Below are 23171 nucleotides of genomic sequence, written 5' to 3' on the forward strand. Positions count from 1 at the left end.
TCGGAGTGGTGGTGACAACTCTGTGAATATACTAAAGTCAGTGAATTGTACACTTCAAGTGGGTGAATTGTATGCTATGTAAACTGTATGTCAGTAAAGCTATTTAAATATTTTTTCCTTTGTTTGTTTGCTTATTTATTTATTTATTTATTTATTTATTTATTTATTTGAGAAAGAGAGAAAGTACACACAGGAGGGGCAGAGAGAGAGAGAGAGAGAGAGAGAGAGAGAGGCAGAGAGAGAATCCTAAGCTGGCTCTGCACTGTTAGCTCAGAGCCTGACATGGGGCTTGAGCTCACAAACTGTGAGGTCATGACCTGAGCCAAGATCAAGAGTCAGATGCTTAAGCAACTGGACCACCCAGGTGCCCCTATTTAAGCATTTTCTAATAAAGAATAAGGAGAAGTTCTGCTGGCAAGACCTCTGGGCAAGGGTAAGATACAGAAGCAGCCAAGAGACCTATCTCGGCCGAACACTGGAGGCACCCTCTTAGCTCAAGCCCTTTGCCCTTGGCTGTTTCCTCTTCCTGGCACACTTGCCTCCAAAGCTTGTGGGGCTGGATCCCTCCTATCCTCACATTTTTGCTCTGGAGTCACCTTCTCCAGGGAACCTTCCCCAGCTGCCTCAATGAAAACTGCCCACGGCTCTGCTCCCCTCCCATCTCTCTGTGACATCTTCTCCCTTAGTGCCTATCATTTTCTAATATAGAAAATAAAATACTTGTTTTGTTCGCTGTTTGCCTCTCTCTACCAGAAGTGTAAGCTTTGTGAGGGAAGGGCTTTCGATCTCTTTTGTTTATGGCTATATCGGTCCCTAGGTCCTAGAACCGTGCTTGGCACATTGTAGGTGTTTAATAGTTATTGATTAAATGAATAAATGGCCCAATTATAGTTACTGCTCGGGCTTCTGAATCTGCATCCCTTAGAGCCTTCCCCTCTGAGGTTGTACTGGTCAGCCAGTGAGTGCTGAAGAAGCCTACCTTGAGTCCTTCCGCGTTTCAGCATTTGACACACAAGCATTTCCAGATGGCCAATTGCAATTTCATTTGTGGCAACTCTAATGAAATCAATTTAGTTTGCCTTTCTCATATATTTTTCTGCTGCTTTAAGAAGTCTCTTTTGTATGCACGTACTACATTTTCTTTTGCACTTAAAAATTTGAATTTAAGAGGCTGGATTTCACATATAGTGTTCCTACTACAATTAAAAAAGAGGGCGGGGGGAGAAAAGAACTCTGCCTCTGTCCTTCTCTTGCCAGTTGGTAGGGGCAATCTCAGCCAGGGCCTCAGAACTGTAGTCAGATTCAAGGTGGATTGTGCACTGAAAGGGTTTAGGTCTCTGCTTAAAATGCTTGCAAATTCTGTTTGAGAGAGTAAGGTTTTAATGTGCTGTTTAACAAGGAGCCATTGGTCACTGAAGCAGGACCGTGCTCTGGAGTTGGCTGGTCAGGGAACCCTGTGCGCAGACACCAAGTAGATGTTGCATAGGAGAGAAGGAGGGTGTCTCCTCAAAAGCAGGACAGGATACAGCTGCAGAGAGGCCACTGTGGGGAAACTGGGAGAGGCTGAGTTCGTGTTCTGGCCGGAAAAGGCAGTCATACCTGTGTGCCTCTCTTCATATCAGTTATAGATGAAGATACAAGACAGCCAGGAGATGCGAGTCAACAGGGGATATTGTGCATCCTTTCCTTTCTTTATCTGCTCCCTGCTAAGACACGGATGTGTGATAAGAGGCCTGGAAATTGCCATCAAAGGCTGGAAGACCTCTGTACCAACTTGGTCTGAAACCCTGGGACTATCTCTTAGAGATGGGCAACTCTAGCTCAGCACAGGAATGAGCTAGGGCAAAGGGCTCTATTCACTAGTAAGGGATGAGGGGCATAGAAGTTCCCTATGACTCTGGGAAAGGCAATTCATTATGTGATTTGTTTGATGCAGTGGGCTGGTTGTTTTAACAGCAAGTTTTACTTCTTGGTGATGAGAAAATGGAGTGTGAAATTCATAACTCTGGTGTAGATCCATCATCTTCAGGCCACACAACCAGATTGCCATCACTTTTTGGATTGCAGCTTCACCTAATTTTAACCAGAATCCTAAAAGATCAAGGAATTAACTTTTGTGTCCCAGACATAGAGAGTGACAGCTAATGTCCATATGAATAGGACTGGAAAGAGACCAGAATGCATTTTTTTCAAATAAGTAAAAAGAAACCTACCAGGAAGAGGGACATGAAAATTTCCCATTGTGGGAGGAGGTGAGAGGGCTGTTTAAGCCATCTGACAGCTAAGAAGCAGCCTCTGGGCTTTCCCCTCACCTGAGAGCCCGAACCAGGTGGCTTGGTCCCTCACAAGGAAGGGAAAGCTGACCAGGGAGATTGATGCTGGAGAAGTTTCCTCTGGGATGCATTTCGTCCTCAGTCAGGAAAGGAGGAAGTGTTTGGGGAACTAGCAGCTGCAGACAAAGGCACAGACAGTTTAGCTCAAAAGGAGCAGAGAAACGGGAATGAACACTTGCCTTTGTGAATCTCTGGGATGCGGTCAGGGCTCTTGCTAGAAAAAGAAATAAATGAGAAGCTAAAGTACAAGTCACTAGACGGGCTTTGATGTAAGAGGAGCCAGCAGGGAAGTTAAGAAAGAAGACTATTATGGAGGTTAACACCAAAGAGACAGAAAGAAAAGGCCCTAATTGGATCTTAGAACTCAGCATTTGTTTAAAACAAAACCAGTGTCTAAAGACAGGGTTTAGTATATATTTTCTCATACTTCCTTGTCTTAGTAAAGATGCTTGTTTTTATATAACTCTGGGCCGGGATATCATGGTTATTGATGGTTAGGTGCGGGGTGGGAAGAACTACCTGAGTGAGGCTTGGTATTTGAACTACATCCTATAGATGCCATGCTACCATCTCAACCATAGGCCCAGTGTGGCAAGAAAAGGAGACTTTTTTGGGAGGCTTCCTTGCTGAGTGACCTCAGGCAGCTTACTTACCTCTCTGTGCTTCGGCTTTCCATATGTTAAACAAGGATGGTGGGTTAGATGGCCTAGTCAACCTCTTCAGTTCTAAAGATTCCATTGCTCTAAATCCCTTTGGAAACTGAAGTCATGAGATTCAAGTCTTTTCACACCAGACATACCTTTATGTGTACCCTCTGCCAGCATTTGCCTGACCTCCACTCACAGGGGTCTTGGAAGCCCTGCAAGGTTTTGCGTGGTGGATTGTCACCTGTGAGAACAAGTCAACTCTGCTTTGATCCTCTCTGAGAGAAGCCGTTGCCCTCAGGAGAAGCGCACCCCCTGTGTGTGCCCCCCGAGCAGGACTGTTCTGCACTGTGCCAGCTAGCTCTGCTCTGTGGTCAGAGGTGGCTCCACCTTCAAGTTCCAGCCCTAGCTTAAGCCCTTGTGGCTATCTTGAGCCTCTGGTCCCATCCAGGAACTTCCAGTCTTGCCCCCTAGCCGAATTAGAGAGTTGAGGGGGACACACATAGCTCAAAGGGTATCTGGAGGTGCCTGGGATTTTCTCTAAGGGTTCCCAGATGGATTTAAGAAGACAGAAGGAACATGCACCATACAGACATGGGGGGCACTGGGTTTTAATAGTAAATCTCTCTCTAATTGGGTATGCCACCCATTTGTGTCTGGCCAAGCTCTCCTGGTCTCCAGGGTCAGAATAGAAACTAACCTCAAAGAAAGGCCAGTGTATCTTTCTCGCTAATAGGTGTCTGGGGAGCTGTGAAGGTCTTGGGTCTTGGACCCATTCCCTCACCCCTTGGTCGGGCCAAGCTTAGCTCCATAGTGAGACAGCAAGTCTTTGCCCTGCATGCCTAGTAGAGAAGGCGTACACAAAATGCTCTGGAAGGTTGAGAACATTTTCAAAATGCCAACCTCTGAGCAGAGATTTCGGGGGCAAGAAGCAGAAGCATCATCTTCTGCCCTTGTCAGTATAATTGCATCTAAGATACATAAACACACACGTGCACATGCACACACACATACACGCTGGAGCTGATTGGTCTGCAGTGCATATCAGCCCGTGCTCCCTCCCTGTATCGGTAACCGCTTCCCCAAGAACCCATGTAAGTCTGTCTCTTTAAGACTCAGACACAGCCATCCTTGCTAAGGACACAGGCATTAGAGCCCAACCACCTAGGTAAAGATCCAGCTCTATTGTTTACAAGCCTTGTGGCTGCCTCGTGCTGTTACTTAAAGTCTCTGGACCTCAGTTTCATCACTTATAAAATGGGAGCAATCAAAAGTATCCACTCATTGGACTGCCATGGGAGTTTAATGGGTTAACCCATGTAAACCTCTTAAACTAGCCTGTGGCACACAGTGGAGCTCCCCAAAAGTCTTAACCAGCATTACTAGCATCATCCTCTTCACTACCCTACCACAGCGCCCCCCCCCCCACCAGCTTGATGCAATATACCCTATGCTCTAGGTGCCCAGGACCACTCGCTCCATATCTACGTTTTGCTCTCCCAGGTGTCCATTTCTTGGCGCCTATGGTTCCCCTGTCCATAAGAGCCCCCAAACTTCTCTTTCAGGCAAGCTCCTGTGCATCCATCGAGATCCAGACCAAAGTTACCTCCTCTCTCATGCCCCCAGAAACAGCAATATATCCCTCCTCTGTATATGCACCTATCACAGAATTTGAAATGTGCTGCACCAGACCATAAACTCCTGAAGGGTAGGTGTGTTTGCAAGCCCATTGCCAACACGGCGCCTGGCCTGTGGCAGGTACCTGACAAAGAGTGCTGGTGTGATGCCGGGAAAAAGTGGTCAGCAGAGCCCTACTTATAGGATAACTCCTCCGTGCGTGCTTAACCAAAAAAGGCAGGCTCAGGTGCTATGTGGGTGCAAGGGGCTCACCCCTGACCCCTGCCAATGTTTACATGGAAGGATCAGAAAAACCCAGAAGTAAGGAAAAGTGATAGAGCTGCTAATTCTTGATCCAGTCCCCCAAACCTGTTCCCCCATAAGGTCTCTTCCATCTCTACATATCCAGTGAGAAATCACCACCTCTTCCGTCTATCACTGCCTACACCAGTTCTACTAAGTCTTATTGGTTTGATCTCCAGAACAGCCCTCAAATTCGTGCACTTGGTATCATTTCCCAAATGCTCTCTACCCCATAATTTCATCCCTGGATCTCTTAGCTCAGCTCTTGCTTCCTCCCTGAACAGCAGAAAAGGAGATCTTCTTTAAATGCAGGTCCAATCCTACAGCTTTCCTATGTAACCCTTCCCAGTATACTTGGTATCAGCCCAAACTGCTTGTGGGGCCCTGCAGACCCTGCTTGATCAGGCCTCTGACTTCTCCATCCTCCCCTGATATCACTTTCCTCCCCCTGCCCCACCAACCTCAGCTATGCTGGGTCCTTCACTTGCTGGAACAAGCCAGGCTTTTCCTACTCAGGGCTCTTTCCGCTGCCTGGGAGGTTATTTCTGTTCTTCCCACAGGTGGCTCCTTCTCTTTGCTTATACTCAGCCTAAACATCAGCTCCCTGGAGAGGCTTTCCCTAACACTCCTGCCCAAAGTAAGCTCTCTCCACCCCTCACCACATTATCTGTGGTCTCAGCACCAGGTTTGTTTGCTTCAAAGCACCTAACATGTGTCATCGGTCCCATTGTTTTTGTTCTGTCTGCTCAGAAAAATAAGACTTTCGTGAGGAGAGGGTCTGTGTCGGTTCTGTTCCCTGCTGCCCCTCAGCACATAGTATCGCAGTTGACCTGACGCATTTTTGTGGAACAGTGGATCATATCAAGTGCCCACCACATGGCAAGCAAGGTGCTGTAGGAGTGTATGTGCAGCTCATTAGACCTTTACGACACCCCCAAAGGTAGCTTCTATTCACATTTTACAGAGCAAGAGGCCCAGGTAGGAAATGAATTTGCCCCAGGCCATAAAGGCAGTAAGTGGTGGATGGTGGTATTGACACTCTGTCTCACTTTTCCTGCCCCGCCAACTGCTTTCCAAACCTGGCCCTACCTAGAATACTGGCAAAGCTTTCAGCAGACACTACAATGTCACCACCAATGTAGATGACATATCAGAATAAGCTTTGTTTTTATCTTTACTCAAACTTTCAAAACATCAGATTTAAGGAAACCCTGCTGAGATGCTCAAGTGACTTCAGCATAATATTTGTATGATTGTTTATTATTACCATATTTTTCACTTGAATGTGGTCTTCTGGGGAAATTGGATACAATCCATCTTGCAGGCTGAATACCACAGGGTTAGCCCAACAATAAGTGAGGGCCACAAGGTGGAGAGATGGGAAAGGTTGGGAAAGGTTGGCATTTGGCAAGATCAGTGGAGAACTCGCATATTAAAGTGATAGTGGTGGGGCACCTGGGTGACTCAGTTGGTTAAGCGTCTGACTCTTGGTTTCAGCTCAGGTCATGATCTCATGGTTCATGAGTTCAAGCCCTGCATTAGGCTCCGTGCTGACAGCGTGGAGCCTGCCTGGGATTCTCTTTCTCCCTCTTTCTCTTCCCTTCCCCGACTCTCTCTGTCTCTCTCTCTTCTCAAAATACAATAAAATAAACATTAAAAAAATAAAGTGGCAGTGGCAGCGGTCTTCCTAACCATTTACTAGTATGAACAGTGTAAATGGACAGCTATGTCATCAAAGCCCACAAAGAAAGGCCAATTAGCCATGGATCCCACCAGTATAGCTTGTAGTCCAATTCAGGAAGTGTATCTACAATAAAAGTTCTCCCACCACCAACAAAACGGCCAGGTGTTGTACCTGGCATGATATTGGTCATGTCATCAAATGCTCATAACAACTTTTTGTGGTAGGTACTAATATTATCCCCATTTAAGAAACAGGAAAGCTCAGGAACAGAAAGGCTCAGTAACTCTCCACAGATCAAACAGCTATCAGATATCAGCATGGGAGTCACCCACATCTTTCTATGCTGCCATGCTCTAAGCAGTCACATGGCTGGAAGATTCCATGTCACCATGTCCCTCCCAGGGTAACAGACTTTCTTTAATGTGTGTACATTTCATACAGCTTTTTATGGGAAAAAAGAAGGAAGGCATCTATTTCCAAACAAAATGGTCCAGTGATGAGCAGATGTTCTACAAGTTAAGTAAGAGGGAAATGCCAAGACCCCTGCAGTCTGTGCTCAGTGAGGGCAGGTTTCCTTCCTTCCCATTAATCCAGCTAATGCTACAGACCCCATCCTTGTCTTGGGAAATCACATTCCAACAGCAAAGATTGCCACTGACCTTTGTTTAGCCCAGCAGTTCCCAAATGTATTTAACCACGAAAGCTTGTTTGGAGAAACACCTATTCCACATACCAAACGTGGGGGAATGCTTGCCTGACCTCTGAGTGAGCTGCTCACTCTAAAAGAGGGGTGTGTGGGAGAAAAAGCCAGGGACAGCTTCCCTAGGGCAAAAGCCCCACAGCAGCCTGATCCTCGTCACTCCAGCTCCTCTCCCAGGGTGCCTGCTTATGGCAGCACAACTAAGCAGCCCCTTGGCCTTCACGGACTTGGCCCCATGGGACTCCCACATCAAGAGGGCTCTTAGGGAGCAACATCTACTGCCCCTTGAGTTTCTTCTCCAGGGATTTCACATTCAGCTTCTCTGTGTTTATAATATGAGCAGCTATCATAGAAAGGGCAGTCTCAGCAAGGAGGCTGGGACAGGGATGACCCACAGAGCCAAAAGGGGTGGGGTGGAAATCTCCCTAGGATCTCGCCCACGCCACTCACCACCAGGCTCTGGAAATGACAAACACACACCCTTAGGTGCCCTTGGAGCTTGACAGTTTACAAAATGATCTACATGCATTACATTATTGCATCCTCCCTAAATATTAGGTAGTGCTGTCACCTCCTTCATTACACCAAACAGAAAAGGAGGCCTTGATAAGGTGAAGGGCAAGGTCCAAAATCATACCAGGGTATAAGTGGTGACCAGGATCTTGGTCTGGGATGAATGTCCTATCAGGAACTCACCCCCTACATCACCCTGCCACCTGTCCCATCTATTTGCGGTGCCTGGATGTGGCGAAGGGTGCAAGAAGGATAACTTTGCTTCCCTGGTGATTCTGGGGGTTGGGAGGAGATCTGAACAACCGAAACAGCAAAGGACGGTTTAGATTGGGGTCTCGGCAACAGAGTTGGAAAAAGGAGGAATCGGATGGGAGAGAAAGAGGCCTTCCCCAGTCCCCCAGCAAATCTGTCCCCTGGAGCATGTTGCCCTGATCTGGGGAGGTACAGCCCATGGAAGGAGGGCAGTCTGGGTATGGGGGCTCCAGAGAGCAGGCAGGGTCACTGTGCCTATCACTGGGCACCTCAGCCCATCATCAGGGTCCCATGAGGACTCCCTCAAGACTTGCAGAGCAAGGCTGTGCACATCAGACCCTGCGACACTGGTGTTCTTCCAGAATCAACCCCCGAGTGGTTCTCTTGGTCTTGAAACAAATGGTGCTCTCTAAATGATGCACTTTTCTCCAAGGTTCAGAGAAGCAGGGGCTCCCGGGGCCTCGGCGTGGGCAGTCACACCAGATCATTGCCTAAGCAGATGGCCTGGCTCCGCGGGCACCCTGAAGACAAGGTCTCCATGTTTCCTAGTTTTTTCCGATGCCAGTGGCAGTGTATGTGCATATGAATGGGAGTCTATCCAAAAGAGAAGGGACAGGCCAGACGGACTACCAGCCCTGCCTCCCTCACCATGGCTTCCTGCTCAGTGTCAAGATGCCCCAGTGGAGCTAGACGTCTATTTAGCTCCTTCCAGCTCTTCTCCAGGACAGGTCACTGCAAACTCCACTGGACCCTGGCTCCAAACAGCTGATGCCCAGGGGCTGGGTGGTGCCTCCTCCTAACAGTGGGCACTGCCCACCAAAGTTTCCCACATTCCCCTTTCTCCTTGCCTCCGTGAGGGATTCACAAGACTGCAGCCGGTGCTCTGTGGGACAGAGGGATCTGCCCTGAGGCCTCTTTCCCTTGGGGGCACTTCCAGCTGGGGTTATGCTGATTTGGGGTGGGTAGGAGGATTCATCAGGGAGCCAAGCTCCCATAGGGTTGGGGTGTCTGTGGGCAGTGCAGTTGGGCTCAGAACTAGGTGCTTGGGCTCTAAATGTCAGGAATGAGTTCACAAGCTGAACAACTCAATGTTCTCTGGCTGGCCTTGGAAGATTAAACTCCTTTTCCGCACAAGTGACCAGGGAACTGGACATTGCCAAGGACTGGCCAGTCTGGAAAAAGTCAGGAGGCAAAGCTGTTTCACGAAGGCCAGAGCTTGGAGGCTCTTGACAGACCACAAGGTGTAAGGCGGGAGGGTGCGGAGTCAGGAACCTCTGGGCTGAGTCTTCTCAGCAACATTTCTGCTTGAATATTCCTAGTGTCAGGAAACTCACTACCTGCTGAAACACTCTTTCCACCACTGAACAGCTCCTGCTGTTTGAAATATCTGCCACATGTTGCATCAGTAACACTCTCCCTATAGCTCCCTCCATCCCTTTAGGATGGCCATTCATTCCCCTTCAAATGTTGGGATTCTTGCATCCCAAGTCTTCCTCAAACTAGACATTTCCAGTGTCCCCCACATGATGGGATCTTCAGCCCCTCCTCATCCTAGACCTACTGGAGCTCCAGTCCCCCTGAAACATGCTCTGAGACACAGCCATGCTGCTTGCAGTCTGTCTGACCATCGGTGACCTGGTGTTGCCTTGGCCAACAAAGTCTAACCTCAGAAGGGCTTCTCAGGCAACCAGGACGTGCCTAGAGACTTCCCACTGCTGCAGATATCAGTGCTATCCCACTGGGCTCTGGGGGCTTCTGGGGCTCCTTGGAGACCATCTGGGGCCACAGGGGACATGAGGGAGGTGGGTGGGGTGCGCCTGGCTCTGGATCCCCATCCCTATCCAACTAAAGTAGAGCTATTTGAGCATGTTTTAAAATGGGGGTGCTACATAAACTTTGATTTCAAGCAGTAGCACCACAACTTACAAATGTCTAAAATCGCTGGTGTTGCCTATTGTGATTTAGTCTTAGGCCGACTCCCCTATCCTGTGTATGTGCAAACACTTCGGCTCAGGCCAGCACCAAAGAAAAGGAGGCACTCCTCCCAGATTGGGAGACACAGAGCCCTCTGTTCTGCTGCTCCCAGGGACATTTGGGCCCCTGGCTCTTCTCTGTTCATGAGAACATAAGGTCTTGAGCAGGTAGGGCAGCTGGCACATGGGTGTATGGGGAACATCTGTGCCACTCATGTGCTTTTGGTGTGGGCTGGGTCAGCATCACATGGGGGCCTGGGCAAGGTGGAGACTCGGGGATCAGGATGGGCAATGCCCACAGGATGTGCCAGGCACTGAGTGTGCAGGTGGCAGTCACCAAGTGGTCCCCAGACAGAGGGCAGAGCCCTGTCCCAGCCCAGGTCATTCCCCCAGCCTTCCGTGGGGGGTGGGTGTGGGACACTCACAGGGCAGCGTCTCGGCGCTGTTCTTCTGGATCATTATGCAGAGCTGTAGCACCAGTTGGGGGGCGCTCTCCAGGAAGGTCTCAAGGAGGCGCAACATGTTGACGTCTGCATATTCATACATCATAGCCCAGTAGAAGCGTCGCTGGTGTTCCTTCCGCCGCTGGCTCTGAATCCCCAGGTACATGGTGCGGATATACCTGCCGAGAGAACAGGACAGAACACACAGAGCGTGGGTGGGAGCAGGGAATGCGGAAGGGTCATGCCATTCCCCAAAACCAAGGCTTGCCTGTGCCGATGTCCCCTCCTTTGCTGTGAAGTTTTCCAAATGCTTGGACCAGGGTTTTTTCCAGACCACAGACAAGGTGCTAAGGCTTTGGAGTGAAGGGATTGGGAGTGGAGGGGGACAGGCCAGGGAAGGGGTCGTAAACAGGTTCTCCCCTTCCTGGTCTTGGTTTGCTCATCAAAAAAAAAAAAAAAAAAAAATGAGAATGAAAGAGTGGGACCAGATGATCTCCCGGGGCCAGCCAGTGAAGCATCATAGGTGAGCTCAGAGGACGCATGACCTTTCTCACGTTCAAAACCCCAGGGGGAACATTCCAGCAGATATTCACCTCTTCTGCACAGCCCTGCACCCTCTCTGGGTGAGGAAGGGAAGGGAGTTAGCATTTGCGAGGCTCCTACGAAGTACCACTGGCTGGCTGGCCGCATGGTTCCAGGGTCCCAGGTGACCCGCAGGTGTAATTCCTATGTAAGACACATGGGGAACCGCTGCACCACACCTGTACAGGCTGCATAGCTGGATGGTGAACCGAATGGGAGCTGGCCCCAGACTGCCGGACACCAAAGTTTGAGCTCTACACTAGGGAGCCACGGAAGCTGCAATGGAGCCTTTGTCCAAGGGTGACACAGGACACAGTCATTCTGACCCTGTACTGACCCTGCTCCATCAGCAAAGAAAGTGGGTGTAGGGGGAGGGCATGGGCTCTGGATTCAAATGCGGACTCTGTCATTTGTTAATTGTGGGATCTTGGACTAATTACTCCAACTCTGTGTCCTTGTTACCCTTCTCTAACATGGGGAAAAGAATCATAGCATCACAGGGCTGGCGGGGAGATCAAGGAGATAATGTGTGTGGTGGACATGCATCCTGCATCCCCCGTGCCTCACTTATACCTGAACTTTAGGAAGCTGTCTTTAAACCACAGTCAAGGGGCGGATTAAAGATACATGTAAGTCATCCAGCAGTCTCTGAGGCTGAGCCCGGGCCAGAGAGGCCAGTAGGGCCAGGGCAAGAGTGAGGTTCAGGAAGCACGGTTTTGCAGGCCCAGTTAAGATCAAGAACATGAACCATAAACCAAGGGCCACGGCCAACAGACAGAAGCACATGTGTGACCTTGATTGTTCCCTGGGAATGCATATCACTGTGCCCTTTAAAACACTAGCCTGCATCATAGGGGTCGAGAGAGCATGGTTGACACAATCCGTAGTCCCTGTTGTCTTCAAGCACTGTCAGGTGCCTACTTGGGGCTACCAGGCAGTCCCTTCTCTCTGCCCCCATCACCACCCCCAGCCTGGTCTCTGCCATCACCCCTCTTGCCTGAATTGAAGCAGAAGCCCCCTAACTGGTCTCCTGGGGTCCACTCTTGCCCCAGAACAACCCTTTCTTCACACAGCAGCCAAGGTGCTTTTTGAAAATCATAAGTGCAATCAGTCATCCCCAAGCTTCTTCCAACCCTCCCATGGCTTCCCATAATGCTTAGAATGCTTAGATCCAAATGCCTTGCATGGCTCATGGGGCCCTGCCTGCCCCTCCAGCCCCACCTCCCACTCTCTCTCCACTCCTTTCTTGTGTCTTTTCTGTCTCTCCTGGAGCATGGGAGCTTGTGTTTTGTTCACACCATTGCCTCAGTGCCTATGGATGTAGAAGGAAGACTGTCCTGTAGAAGGACTCCTGTCCTGCAAGGCTGAGGTGTCCTGGTGGGACAACACTGTCACAGTACTGTGAAGGTAGTCCATGCCCACATGTGCAGCAAATTCATGAAGAGCTTCATAAAGCCAGTCACTAAGAGGGGCTCTGAATTTCCCCGGAGCAATGGGAGGAGCGGGGCATTCAAGACCTTGTATCGATGTTACAGAAGCTCACATTTTAGAAGCAAAGATGCAAAAGCATGCATTTATAAAATAGTTTAAAGTGATGCTCCTCTCTGATTCCAAAATGGTGGGTCTCCCTCCTGAGCATTAACCATGTACTGGACTCCTCAATGAACAAAGGCTCCAGGGTCCCCTAGACTGTGCATTGGGACACAAAGCAGCCCCACTGAACCATTGGTGTGACCTACAACAAACACACTAGCAACAAGGAGCACCCATCCCACACCAGATGAGTAATACTATGTCTGCCTCTCTAGATTCCTAAGAGCCTTTGGGTGATGGTATCTCTGAAGAGACCCACCCTGGGAAGCTGGGATGGACACCTTACTTCCCTCCAGATGCGCTCCCCACAGTGAGCAGAGCAACAGTCCTGCTGAAGACTAAAGCAGGAAAGCCTGGAGGTGAGGACTCAAAGGCAGGAAGGCGCTGGGGTGGGGCCGGTGTGAGAAGGGCAGGTGCAGAAGGCTGGCCATCTGCTGGAGTCCCTGCCATGCCTCATGGGGCAGGTCTGGTTATTGTCATTTAACTCATGGGAAAAACTGAGGCTCGAGTGAAGTAAAGCATCAAATTCTGGTTCTGTTACAGATTCTGGCACTTACTATCTGTGGTATGGCCCAAAATCAAGGGATGAGGTGGGAGGCTTGGAAAAAGGCAGGGACATTGTTGTAAAGCTATGGGGTCACTGAGAGAGAGAAAAAGAGAACAGAGAGTGAGACAGGGAGACACACACACACACACAGAGAGAGAGAGAGAGAGACAGACAGACAGACAGAGGCACAGAGACACAGAGCCAGACAGAGAGACACAGAGAGATACAGAGACAGAAAAGCACATACACACAGAGAAGAAATACAGAAAGAGAGAAAGAGAGAAAGAGAGAGAGAGATGTGAGAGGGAACACAAAGAGAGAGAGAGGAAGGAGAGGAAAGCAGTGTCACAATTTTGGGCCTGAAGGAGAAGACCAACTTCAAGAAGTCATGGCAAAGATATATTTGGGCAGGGGAGGGTTTGCTGTAAAGAGATATGATCACAGTAGTCTGGGAGGGGTTGAGAAGCAAGGGTGGAGGAAAGGGTCAAATTGGTCAGATCTGATGGTGGCCTGGGAAGGCAGAGCAGTGGAGGACAAAGGTGCACTGGCTGAGGTCAGGGCTTTGAGTCTAGAAACTCCACACAGCACCCAGAATGACCATGTGCCTAGTGAAGCCTTGGTGCCTTGGGTCTCACAGGTCAGATGTGGCCTCCATGACCCAAATCTGAGCTCTACCCACATGTGGCAGCTGTAACACACAATCCATAGGCCACAGACTCCCACAGGGAGTCTCTCACAGGGACCAGATCACAAATTTATACTCTCTAGGGGTACACTCAGACCACAGACTCTGCTTCTCCCAGCCTCACGAGGTGGAGGAATGATTATGTGGCAGAGCCAAGCCTACGCGTTCAAGTCCCAGGGCAGGGTCACGTCAACACTCAGATTCACCTAGCTCTGTCCTGCTAGGGCAAAAGGAGCACTTGATGTGTGCCCCCAACTCCATTTTCCCCAAGCCACAGGCCCCTGTGCCCCATCATTCCCATGGAAATGGAACGCAATGAGCCCAGGACATGCTGACTCAGCTATAATGTCTGCCAGAGAAAGCAGCCTTGAATTTTCTTCTGTGAGAACATCGCAAGGGATGGGAAGAAACAAAGGTGGGAGTGGGCAAAACCAGAGCCTCTCCCACTATGTTGATGAGCAAACAGATGCTGGCAGCCCAGAGTGCACCAGGATCAAGTCCAAAACCAAATCTGGAAATCATGCCTCCTGAGACACCAGCTCACACAGCCTCAACCCCCTGTAATGGGAGCTGCGTCACGGAATCCAGTTCAGGATTTCCCAATCAAGTGCCTTCTTTCACACCTTCTAGCTCCTGGACCCTTCTCCTCTGTCCTTGAGTCTCTGGGTCCCCGAGAGGCAACTGAGGGTACCTGTAAAATCCAGAGGGGGTCTAGATGACCTCTGGGGCCATCCAAGTAGCTGCCTCTGCTAAGGCTCCAGCCCCTGTGCGAAGACAGCTTTGGCCTGTGGCCACAAGGTGGCGCCAGACCCTAAGCGACGGGGGAAACGCTGCTCCGCGAGGTGATCTCATTCCCAGCAGGCAGCCTCCTAAGGCCTGCACCCTTCCATGCAGTAGCATTGGGGTGCAGGTGGCGCAGGCGAGGCCCAGAGCAGGGCCAGATGTGCCAAATCCCCACAAGGAGGGCTGCTGCTCCTCCAAACCCTCATCCCCGCCACCCCCCGCCCCCAACTTGCCTGGCAGATTCCAAAAGCTCACCATCCCCTGGACACTAGCTCAGGATAGAAGACATCCAAGTCTCTTCCCGGATTTGTTTCCACATCTGATGGCACCTGTCATGCCATCTCTCTCCCAAGAACATCAGATCATGAAATGCTTGGGTCTAAAAGCAGGGAGGAAGTGTGTCATGATAGAGCGAGGGCTCATAAAGCTGGGCGGATTTGGTCTACAGTCTGAAGGACCTGCATGGCCTTGGGCAAGTCCGTCCCAAGGCGAACTTGTGCCATTCACCACCGCAGAGGGCAGACGAGGACCTCAAGCTTCCGCCAACGTTTTCACAACTTTATCCTTTCTTAACCGAGTGGCTTCAGAGAAACTGAAGTGTGCCCTAGCATCTTCATAAATAATAATACCTGATGTCTGTGTGACACATGTGCCGGGCACTGTACTGAGCATTTTGTACCTATGAATTTATTTAATTCGTTTAATCCTCACAACAACCTTATGAGGTAGATGCAGTATGAGCCTCATTTTGCAGACGGCAAACTGCAGCAGTGAGGTTCTGTTCTGCAGTTTGCCCAGCTGGGTAAGTGGTCGAGCAGGGCGTCAAGCGGGCAGTCTGGCTCCAGGACCAGTGCTCTTAGCTCCCACCCACGTGCTGATCAGGGACAGACCGTCTGCCTCTTTCCTTCTGAACTTAGTCCAACTCATTCCCCTCACTACGGTGGAAAAGCAAACCACCTGGGCTCTCTTCCAGTTCTTTCACTGGCTGTGTTACCTTGGGGAGAACATCTCCTAACCTCTTTGGGCCTCAGTTTCCACATCTTTCAAATGCCTGGGCTAGAGTAGGATCTCAGGATATGTTGAGTAAATAAATGCAGGCAAACATGCCCCCTCGGGGAGTCGCAGAAGCCTCAAATGTGTGTGAGACTACCTGGGAGACCAGATGGCCCAGAGGGCAGCTATTCCTGCCTCCTGAGGTGCTCCCCTCCTGTCTTTCCTTCAGCACACGCTGGTTATCCCAGCTCTGTTTCTTCCTCTTACTTTGTAAACCATGGAATTGTTCAAAGCTCCACATATCTGCCTCCAGAAGAACTTTCTAGTGCTCTGAGCATATTCTCACCTTTTCACCAGCCCTTTGAGGGAAGATACTTTGTTACCCTCTCTTTCCCATCTGGCACATCTGAGTCTCAGAGAGGTGGGGTGATTCCCCCCCAGGCACACAGCCAGTCATAGTTCAGGCAGATCGAAGATGGTCTTACCCAAACTATGTTGCCTCACTAGGAGTTAGCTATAGCTCTGCCTAAAACTGGCTAGGATGAGAAATAAGTGACTTCTACAAGAGGCAGGAGGCTGAACAGGTTTGCTGTCTGGGCCTACAGTCACATGCTGCTTCTGGTGACATTCTCAGAAACCGTATTTTCAAAGAACAATCCACCCTCGAAGCCCCAAATGATTTTGTGGGGCCTGCAACTTGACAATCCCTTTTAAGAAAAATAAAGCCTACCAAACATTTAGGGTAGAAATAGCACCCATTCTACCCTTTTTTTCCCAAAAAATTCAAGAGGAAAGAACACTTTCTCATTCATTTTATGAGGTCAGCATTACTCTGATATCAAAACCAGACAAACACTGTATAACCAAATAAAACTACAGACAATACCTTTCATAAACACAAATGCAAAAATCCTCAACAAAATATTAGCAAATCAATTCCAGTAATATATAGTAAGAATGATACACTATAGCCAATTGGGTTTATCTTGAGAAAGTAAGGCTGCTTCTATATGCAAAAATCAATCCCTGTAATCAAAGATATTAATAAGGCAAAACACGCATTAATTAATTAATTAATGCAGATAAAAGGCATTTGACAAAATTCAGCATCGATTCATGATTTTTAAACAAAGAAGAAATGCTCAACGATCTAGAAATAAAAGAGAACTTCCTTAACCTGATAGATGAAGGACACCTACAAAAACCCACACTTAATGTCACACTCAATAATAAAAGTTGAATTCTTTCCTCTTAAGATCAGGAGCAAGGCAGTGATGTCTACTCTTATCACTTCTATTCTGCATCATACTAGAAGTCCCAGTCAGTGCAATAAGTCAAGAAAAAGAAATAAAGTATATACAGATTGCAAAGAAGGAAGTCAAGTTGTCCCCATTTGAAAACGACACAATTGTCTAGATTGCAAACCCCAAGGAATATACAAAAAAGTTCACAGAACTAATTAGGAAGTTTAGCAAAGTCTCATGATACAAGGTCAGCATATAGAAATTCAGTATATTTCTATGGACTACTAATTAACAATTGGAAATCAAAATTTGAAATTTAAAAAATATATACCACTTAAGGGCACCTGGGTGGCTCAGTTGGTTGCGCATCTGACTCTTGATTTCAGCTCATGCCATGATCCCAGGGTTATGGGATCGATCCTTGAGTTGGGCTTTGCAACTGGGCATGGAGCCTGCTTAAGACTCTCTTTCAGATCTCTCCCTCTGCTCCTCCCCTACTCACACACTCTCTCTCTTGAAAAAAAAAGTGGTAGGGGCGCCTGGGTGGCTCAGTTGGTTGAGTGACTGACTTCGGCTCAGGTCATGATCTCACAGTTTGTGAGTTCGAGCCCTGCGTCAGGCTCTGTGCTGACAGCTCAGAACCTGGAGCCTGCTTCCGATTCTGGGTCTCCCTCTCTCTCTGCCCCTCCCCCTCTCATGCTCTGTCTCTCTCTGTCTCAGAAATAAATAAACATAAAAAAAAATTTTTTTAAAAGAAAAAAAATGGTATATAAATATATAGATATAATATATATCACTTAAATTGGCTCCAAAAATTGAAATACTTAGGAATAAGCCTAATAAAATATGCAAGGTTTGTATACTGAAGCTACAACACTAATAAAAAAAAGTCAAAGAAAATCTAAGTGATAGAGAGATATACACCATGTTCATGGGTTGAAAGACTCAATATAGTGATGACACAATGACAATTTTCTTCAAATTAATGTATAGATTTAACATGATTTCAATACAGATTCCAGCAGGGATTTTTTGCAGATATAGACAAGCAGATTCTAAAATTGATATGGAAAGGCAAAGGAACCAGAAGAGCCAACACAATTGGGGGGCAGGGGAGAATAAATTTAAAGAGCTCACAGTGCCGGATTTTGGAACTCACTATAACACTACAGTAATTAAGACAGGGTGTTGTTGGCAAGGACAGAGAAATGGATCAATGGGGCAGACAAAAGTCCAGAAACAGACTCATACATATGTGGGCAACTGATGTTTGTTTGAAGGTGCAAAGATAATTTAATGAAGAGAAGTAGTCTTTTCAACAAATGATGTGGGCACAATTAATCTTTCCCATGCAAACAACTAACTTAAAATGTATCAGAGATTGAAATGTAAAACTAGAAAACTTTCAAGAGAAAATCTTTGTGACCTTGCATTAGCAAAGAGCTCTTACAGAGGGCAGCAAAAACATGATCCATAAAAGAAAACAATCGATGCATTGGATTTCACCAAAATTAAAAGTGTTTGCTCTGTGAATGACATAAGGAGAATAAAAACACAAGCTATGGAATGGGAGAAAATATTTGCAAGTCACATATCTGATGAAGACGAGGGAGAACTTGTCTCCAGAATATGTGCAGAACTCTCAGAATTGCCTACTCACGAGAAGGAGGGTAGGAAGAACTCAAGCAAAGGAGATACAAGAAGGCTTCCTGCCTCACCTTCCCTGGGCTTGGCCCTGAGCACCTGGCCACTGAGGACAAGACTCTGCTGATGGACCCCTGGGTAGGAGGAGAAATGGCCGGGGGTGAGGGGGCATGGACTCACCCCCCAGGGGCTGCCCTGAGCCTGGGTAGGGGCTAAGTGTGTAGGAGCTATAAGGATTTAAGGCAGAGCTTGCCCCACAGGCCTCCCCCAGATGCCCTGGGGACAAATGAGCTGCTGAGGGAGCTGCTGGGGGGAGGCCAGGGGCCTTACCATCTACTTAGGTAGTGGACCCAGGCAGGGCGGTGTTAGCACGCCCAGCTCTCACAACTCACCTAGCACCTGGCTTCTTCAGGAACCCAATTCTGTGGGATCTTACATTCCACCCAGGGAGTGATGGTCACCTCAGATGGTGCCTCGGGCCTCCATCTGGCCTTGGTCCCTGAAACTTCCCTTAGGAAGGTAAAGAAAGACCCTTATAAGACGAGGGTGGCATACTGAAGCAGGAAGTACAAACGGGTCTTGTGGACACATGGACAGGGCTCCAACTGCACGTACTAAACCCCTAGGCCTGCCTTCCTCCTCTGTTTGCAAGTCTCCAGGCTCAGGGCCAGCTGGTGTCACTGTGATAAGGCTCTTCCTTCAAGGCTCATATGCGAGTCAGGGAAGGGCTGTGACCCCAGGAAGCCACTAGAAATCTGCTGGGCATATGCCAGGTGGAGGCTACAGCAGACCCTGCATTTCACCTACAACACACAGGTGTAGGGGGAGGCCAGGTGGGGAGAGCTGGCCAGGTTCTACCGGGCAGGGTTGGAGAGTGGCGGTGAGTTTCGACCGTCTTGCCTCACAGGCATCTGCAGACGCGGTCTGGTGGCAGAGCTGAAACAAAAGCACACAACACAGCTCCTGCCCTCCCCATGGGGCTCCCAGGGGCTAAGCGGCCACTGGTGTGCCACCTCAAGGAGAGCATCTTGGTTGACAGCAGTAACACTGCTTGTACCCCGAACGTACAAGACTTATACACAGAGACCATAATATTTTCCCCAGCCATGAGCTGATGAACCTATCCCCAGCCAGCAAATCCCCACTTTCCCTAGCTGGGGGGGGCCCAGGCTCCCTGATCCTCTCCAACCAAGCCACGGGAAGGGCAGCTTCTTCCCTTCAGCCAGCACATGGGCTGTCCTCCTGGGCCCTGCACCAGCATGCAATTGGCTCAGTACAAATGACATGCCAAGGCTGAGGTCGTGCGAGGACACAGCCCTGGGCCTGGCTGCCAAGCTGCCAGGAGGCCACAGGGCTAGGCCACCAGACCAGGCTCCTCAGACACCAAGGTGGGGGGGGGGGCATGGTAAAGGCTCAGTGGCTCCAGCAGGGAGGCAGACCTCAATGGGGAAGAGCCCAAGGAGGGGGCCATTCCTCTTTGCCTTCATGATACCAGGGGCCCCTCTCTCCAGGCCCTGTTCTCTTTCTACCCTCTCCTGTGTCTGCCCTCCCTGCCTAAAGCCTCCCCCCACCAGCTGGACAGTATCCTGCCTTTCTGGCCCTTCTTACCTCACTCCTCTCCCTAAACACCCCTCCACTCACCCTTGCTCCCCCAAACATAGCCTCAGCCCTTCACTGCAAAAGGCTGTTAATTGCTCTGTAAGTCCCAAACTGCAGAATTGTCTGCAGGGTTGGTACATGGAGGCAGCAACAGAGGATAGTATAACAACAACACAAAAAGTCAGAGGAACTGTAATAGCCACTCACTCAACGTGCCTCAGGCCTGAGATGCTACCTGCATCATCCCATTTAACCACACCCCCTCCCCAACTACATGAGGCAGGCATTATTACCCGCCTCTGGAGATGGGGAAGCTGAGTATGGAACTTGCTGGTGTCACCAGCCAGGGTCTGCTGCCCCTGTGTGTGCCCTCAGAGCCTGTGAACCTTTCTTTGTACAGTGACCATGCAGCTGCTGGGTATGTGTGGGAGTGGTAGTTAAGACCTGTCACTAGGGGATGAATCAATGGAATCTACTCCTGAAATCATTATTGCACTATATGCTAACTTGGATGTACATTTAAAAATTAATTAATTAGGGGCACCTGGGTGGCTCAGTCTGTTAAGCGTCCGACTTCAGCTCAGGTCATGATCTCACAGTCCGTGAGTTTGAGCCCCACATCGGGCTCTGTCCTGACAGCTCAGAGCCTGGAGCCTGCTTCGGGCTCTGTGTCTCCTCTCTCTGCCTCTCTGCCTCTCATACTCTCTCTCTGTCTCTCTCAAAAATAAATAAACATTAAAAGAAATTAAAAATAAATAAATAAATTTTAAAAAAATTAATTAATTAATTAATTAAAAGCAGAAAGACCTGTCATTCCTGTGGGACCCTAAGCCCAGGAGAGAGCCCAGCTTTGCAATAAAATTGTGTCCTCAGCCCCCCGGCACAGCACCTAGTACACGGGAGGAGAACATCTGCTGACTGAATGAGAGAGCAGGGCTGGGCCTGAGTCCCCACCTCTGGCCCTCAGAGCCCACCATCTGTGTGACCATGCTACCTGGTTGCTCCTGTGCTCCCTGAGGTGAGGAGGCTGGAGAGGCCAGTAGGCTGAAGACCACCCCAACCGACAGGGTCTTGGCTCACCCAGAAGGGCCCTGAAGCCCAGAGGCGACTCTGGGCTAATGCCACAGCAGCACTTAGCCCCCCAAAACCCGTCCAGGGCTGTGACCCCCCAGAGCCACGGCCGCCTCGGCCACCAGCAACCAGGCCTGTGTGGTGGCTACAGCTGTCCCCTCCGTGACCAAGAAGTGTTCCAGCTCTTTCCAGAAAGACTCAGAAAGCTGCCCTCGAACTCAAGATACACTTCTTCTCTAAAACTAATAACAGTAGAGTCATTCACCTGGACAGCTCTTCACTATTCTTAAAAAATATGTCTTTATATTTTTGTTGCATTTAGATACAAGTAACCATGCCTTCCAGGACCACCATGAGGCACCTTTACTCTTATCCTGGGTGCGTGTGACACACGTGCTCTCTCTCACACACACATAAGCAACTGCTTTCATACACACACCACCCCCAAGAACCCACTCCACACCAGCACCACACATAGACACGCATGCACACCGTACCACAATGTACTCACACTTTGCACAGAAACTTCCCTGGTGTGTACATGCTAACTACACATGAAATTCATATACCCACACAGCCACACTACATAGATGCACCGTGCCCTGCACAGCACAGAGATACACATGTACAAACCACATATAATGTACATGGCTCACACGTCTAAGCCCCAGCTGTACAGACACCTGTAGGCACATGACGGCATCCCTGTGTCACGGCCAACCCTGGATCACAGAGGGGGTGGTCTCCCACCTGTGCTTCCTTTCATGCCCCCCCGCCAGTCCTTCCTGCTCCTGGCCACTAACTGTCATCACGGCCTCCTAACGAATGGGCGAGCAGACACAGAGGACAGAGGCAAATCCAAACCCACATCAAAGCCCTAAGCTCTCTTCAGTAGCTGTGAACCAGACCAGAGAACAGGGACACTGTAATACTAGTCAGATGAGAAGTAAGAGGGTAAGGGGGTTTGCAAATCCGATGACATACTGCCCCCAATATCAAGGACAAAGCTGGGCTAGCTGCCACCAAAGCCCCCAAGGGCTCACTGCTATCTGAACTCGCGAAGTACCCCTCTAAGCCCTGTTCACACATATTCCACTTTCCCTCCACCTCTACCTGGTTGATTTGGGAATCCTGACTTGTCATGGTAGCAGCCGAGGTGTTAAGAGCTGCTGGGACTGTAAGTGCAGACTGTAAGATCTGCATTCTCGTCTGGTCCATCCTTCTGGAGGTGGCAGCAATGCCTCCCAGGTGTCCTTTCCATTTCTGACCACATGCCGGGACAGGAAGGATCTAGGGCTTATGGCCATGCAGTGGCCGTAGGAGAGGATGTGCCAAAGGAGGGGTGGGGGAGCCTTCAGGGGGCTTGTGTGGAAACCTCACCTGTCTGGGGCTTGTCCCCTGCTGAGAATTGCTGAGCTGGGTCACCAGGTCCATTCAGGAAAGTACTGACTGGGGAGTTCTGAGGCTGCTATGGCATAGAAGCAGTGCTGCTATCTGCATGCATTTGATTCCATGCCCAGCAGGAAACCCTGTGGCTGTTCCCTGGGGTCCTGGAGCAGAGAGCAGGCAGTGGGACAGAGCAAAAGTCCTTCCAGTTCTCCCAGATCATTTACCTATCTGGAGGACATCAGTAGACATGATTAGGGAACAATCTGCAAGCCTCTATCTGGTTATCACTATCACCATTCCCATTTCACAGATGAGGAAATCAAAGCTGACCTAGGTTTAGTCACTTGGGTGGGTCTCCATTGGCTCTGTATCCAGGGACTCAGTCTCCTGCCTCCCCCATCTCTCTCCCACACCTGCTCCCTGCCCCCTGGCTGCACCAAATGGGTCTCCACCCCCAGACCCCCATGGTGTGTGCCTGTCTGTATGTCTTTATGCTGTTCCCCACCACCTGGAGAGTCAGCAAGGTGTGGCCCTCTGTTCCTTCCCACAGAGTCCACAGTCCACAGGTCGGAGCAGGAG

The 23171-nt window shown here is 49.5% G+C and overlaps 1 protein-coding gene across 1 annotated transcript in view; it reads right to left on the bottom strand.

Moving 5' to 3' along the window:
* XKR6 (XK related 6) overlaps positions 1-23171 on the bottom strand; it is a 320231-nt gene that overhangs the window by 16554 nt on the left and 280506 nt on the right. The window contains exon 2 of the mRNA XM_019440932.2: positions 10445-10641. Coding sequence (XP_019296477.1) covers positions 10445-10641 — 197 coding nt within the window. The remainder of the gene's footprint in view (positions 1-10444; positions 10642-23171) is intronic.

Source organism: Panthera pardus, unplaced genomic scaffold (assembly GCF_024362965.1).
Source record: "Panthera pardus isolate Hobbes unplaced genomic scaffold, ASM2436296v1 HiC_scaffold_13, whole genome shotgun sequence".
Taxonomy (NCBI): domain Eukaryota; kingdom Metazoa; phylum Chordata; class Mammalia; order Carnivora; family Felidae; genus Panthera; species Panthera pardus.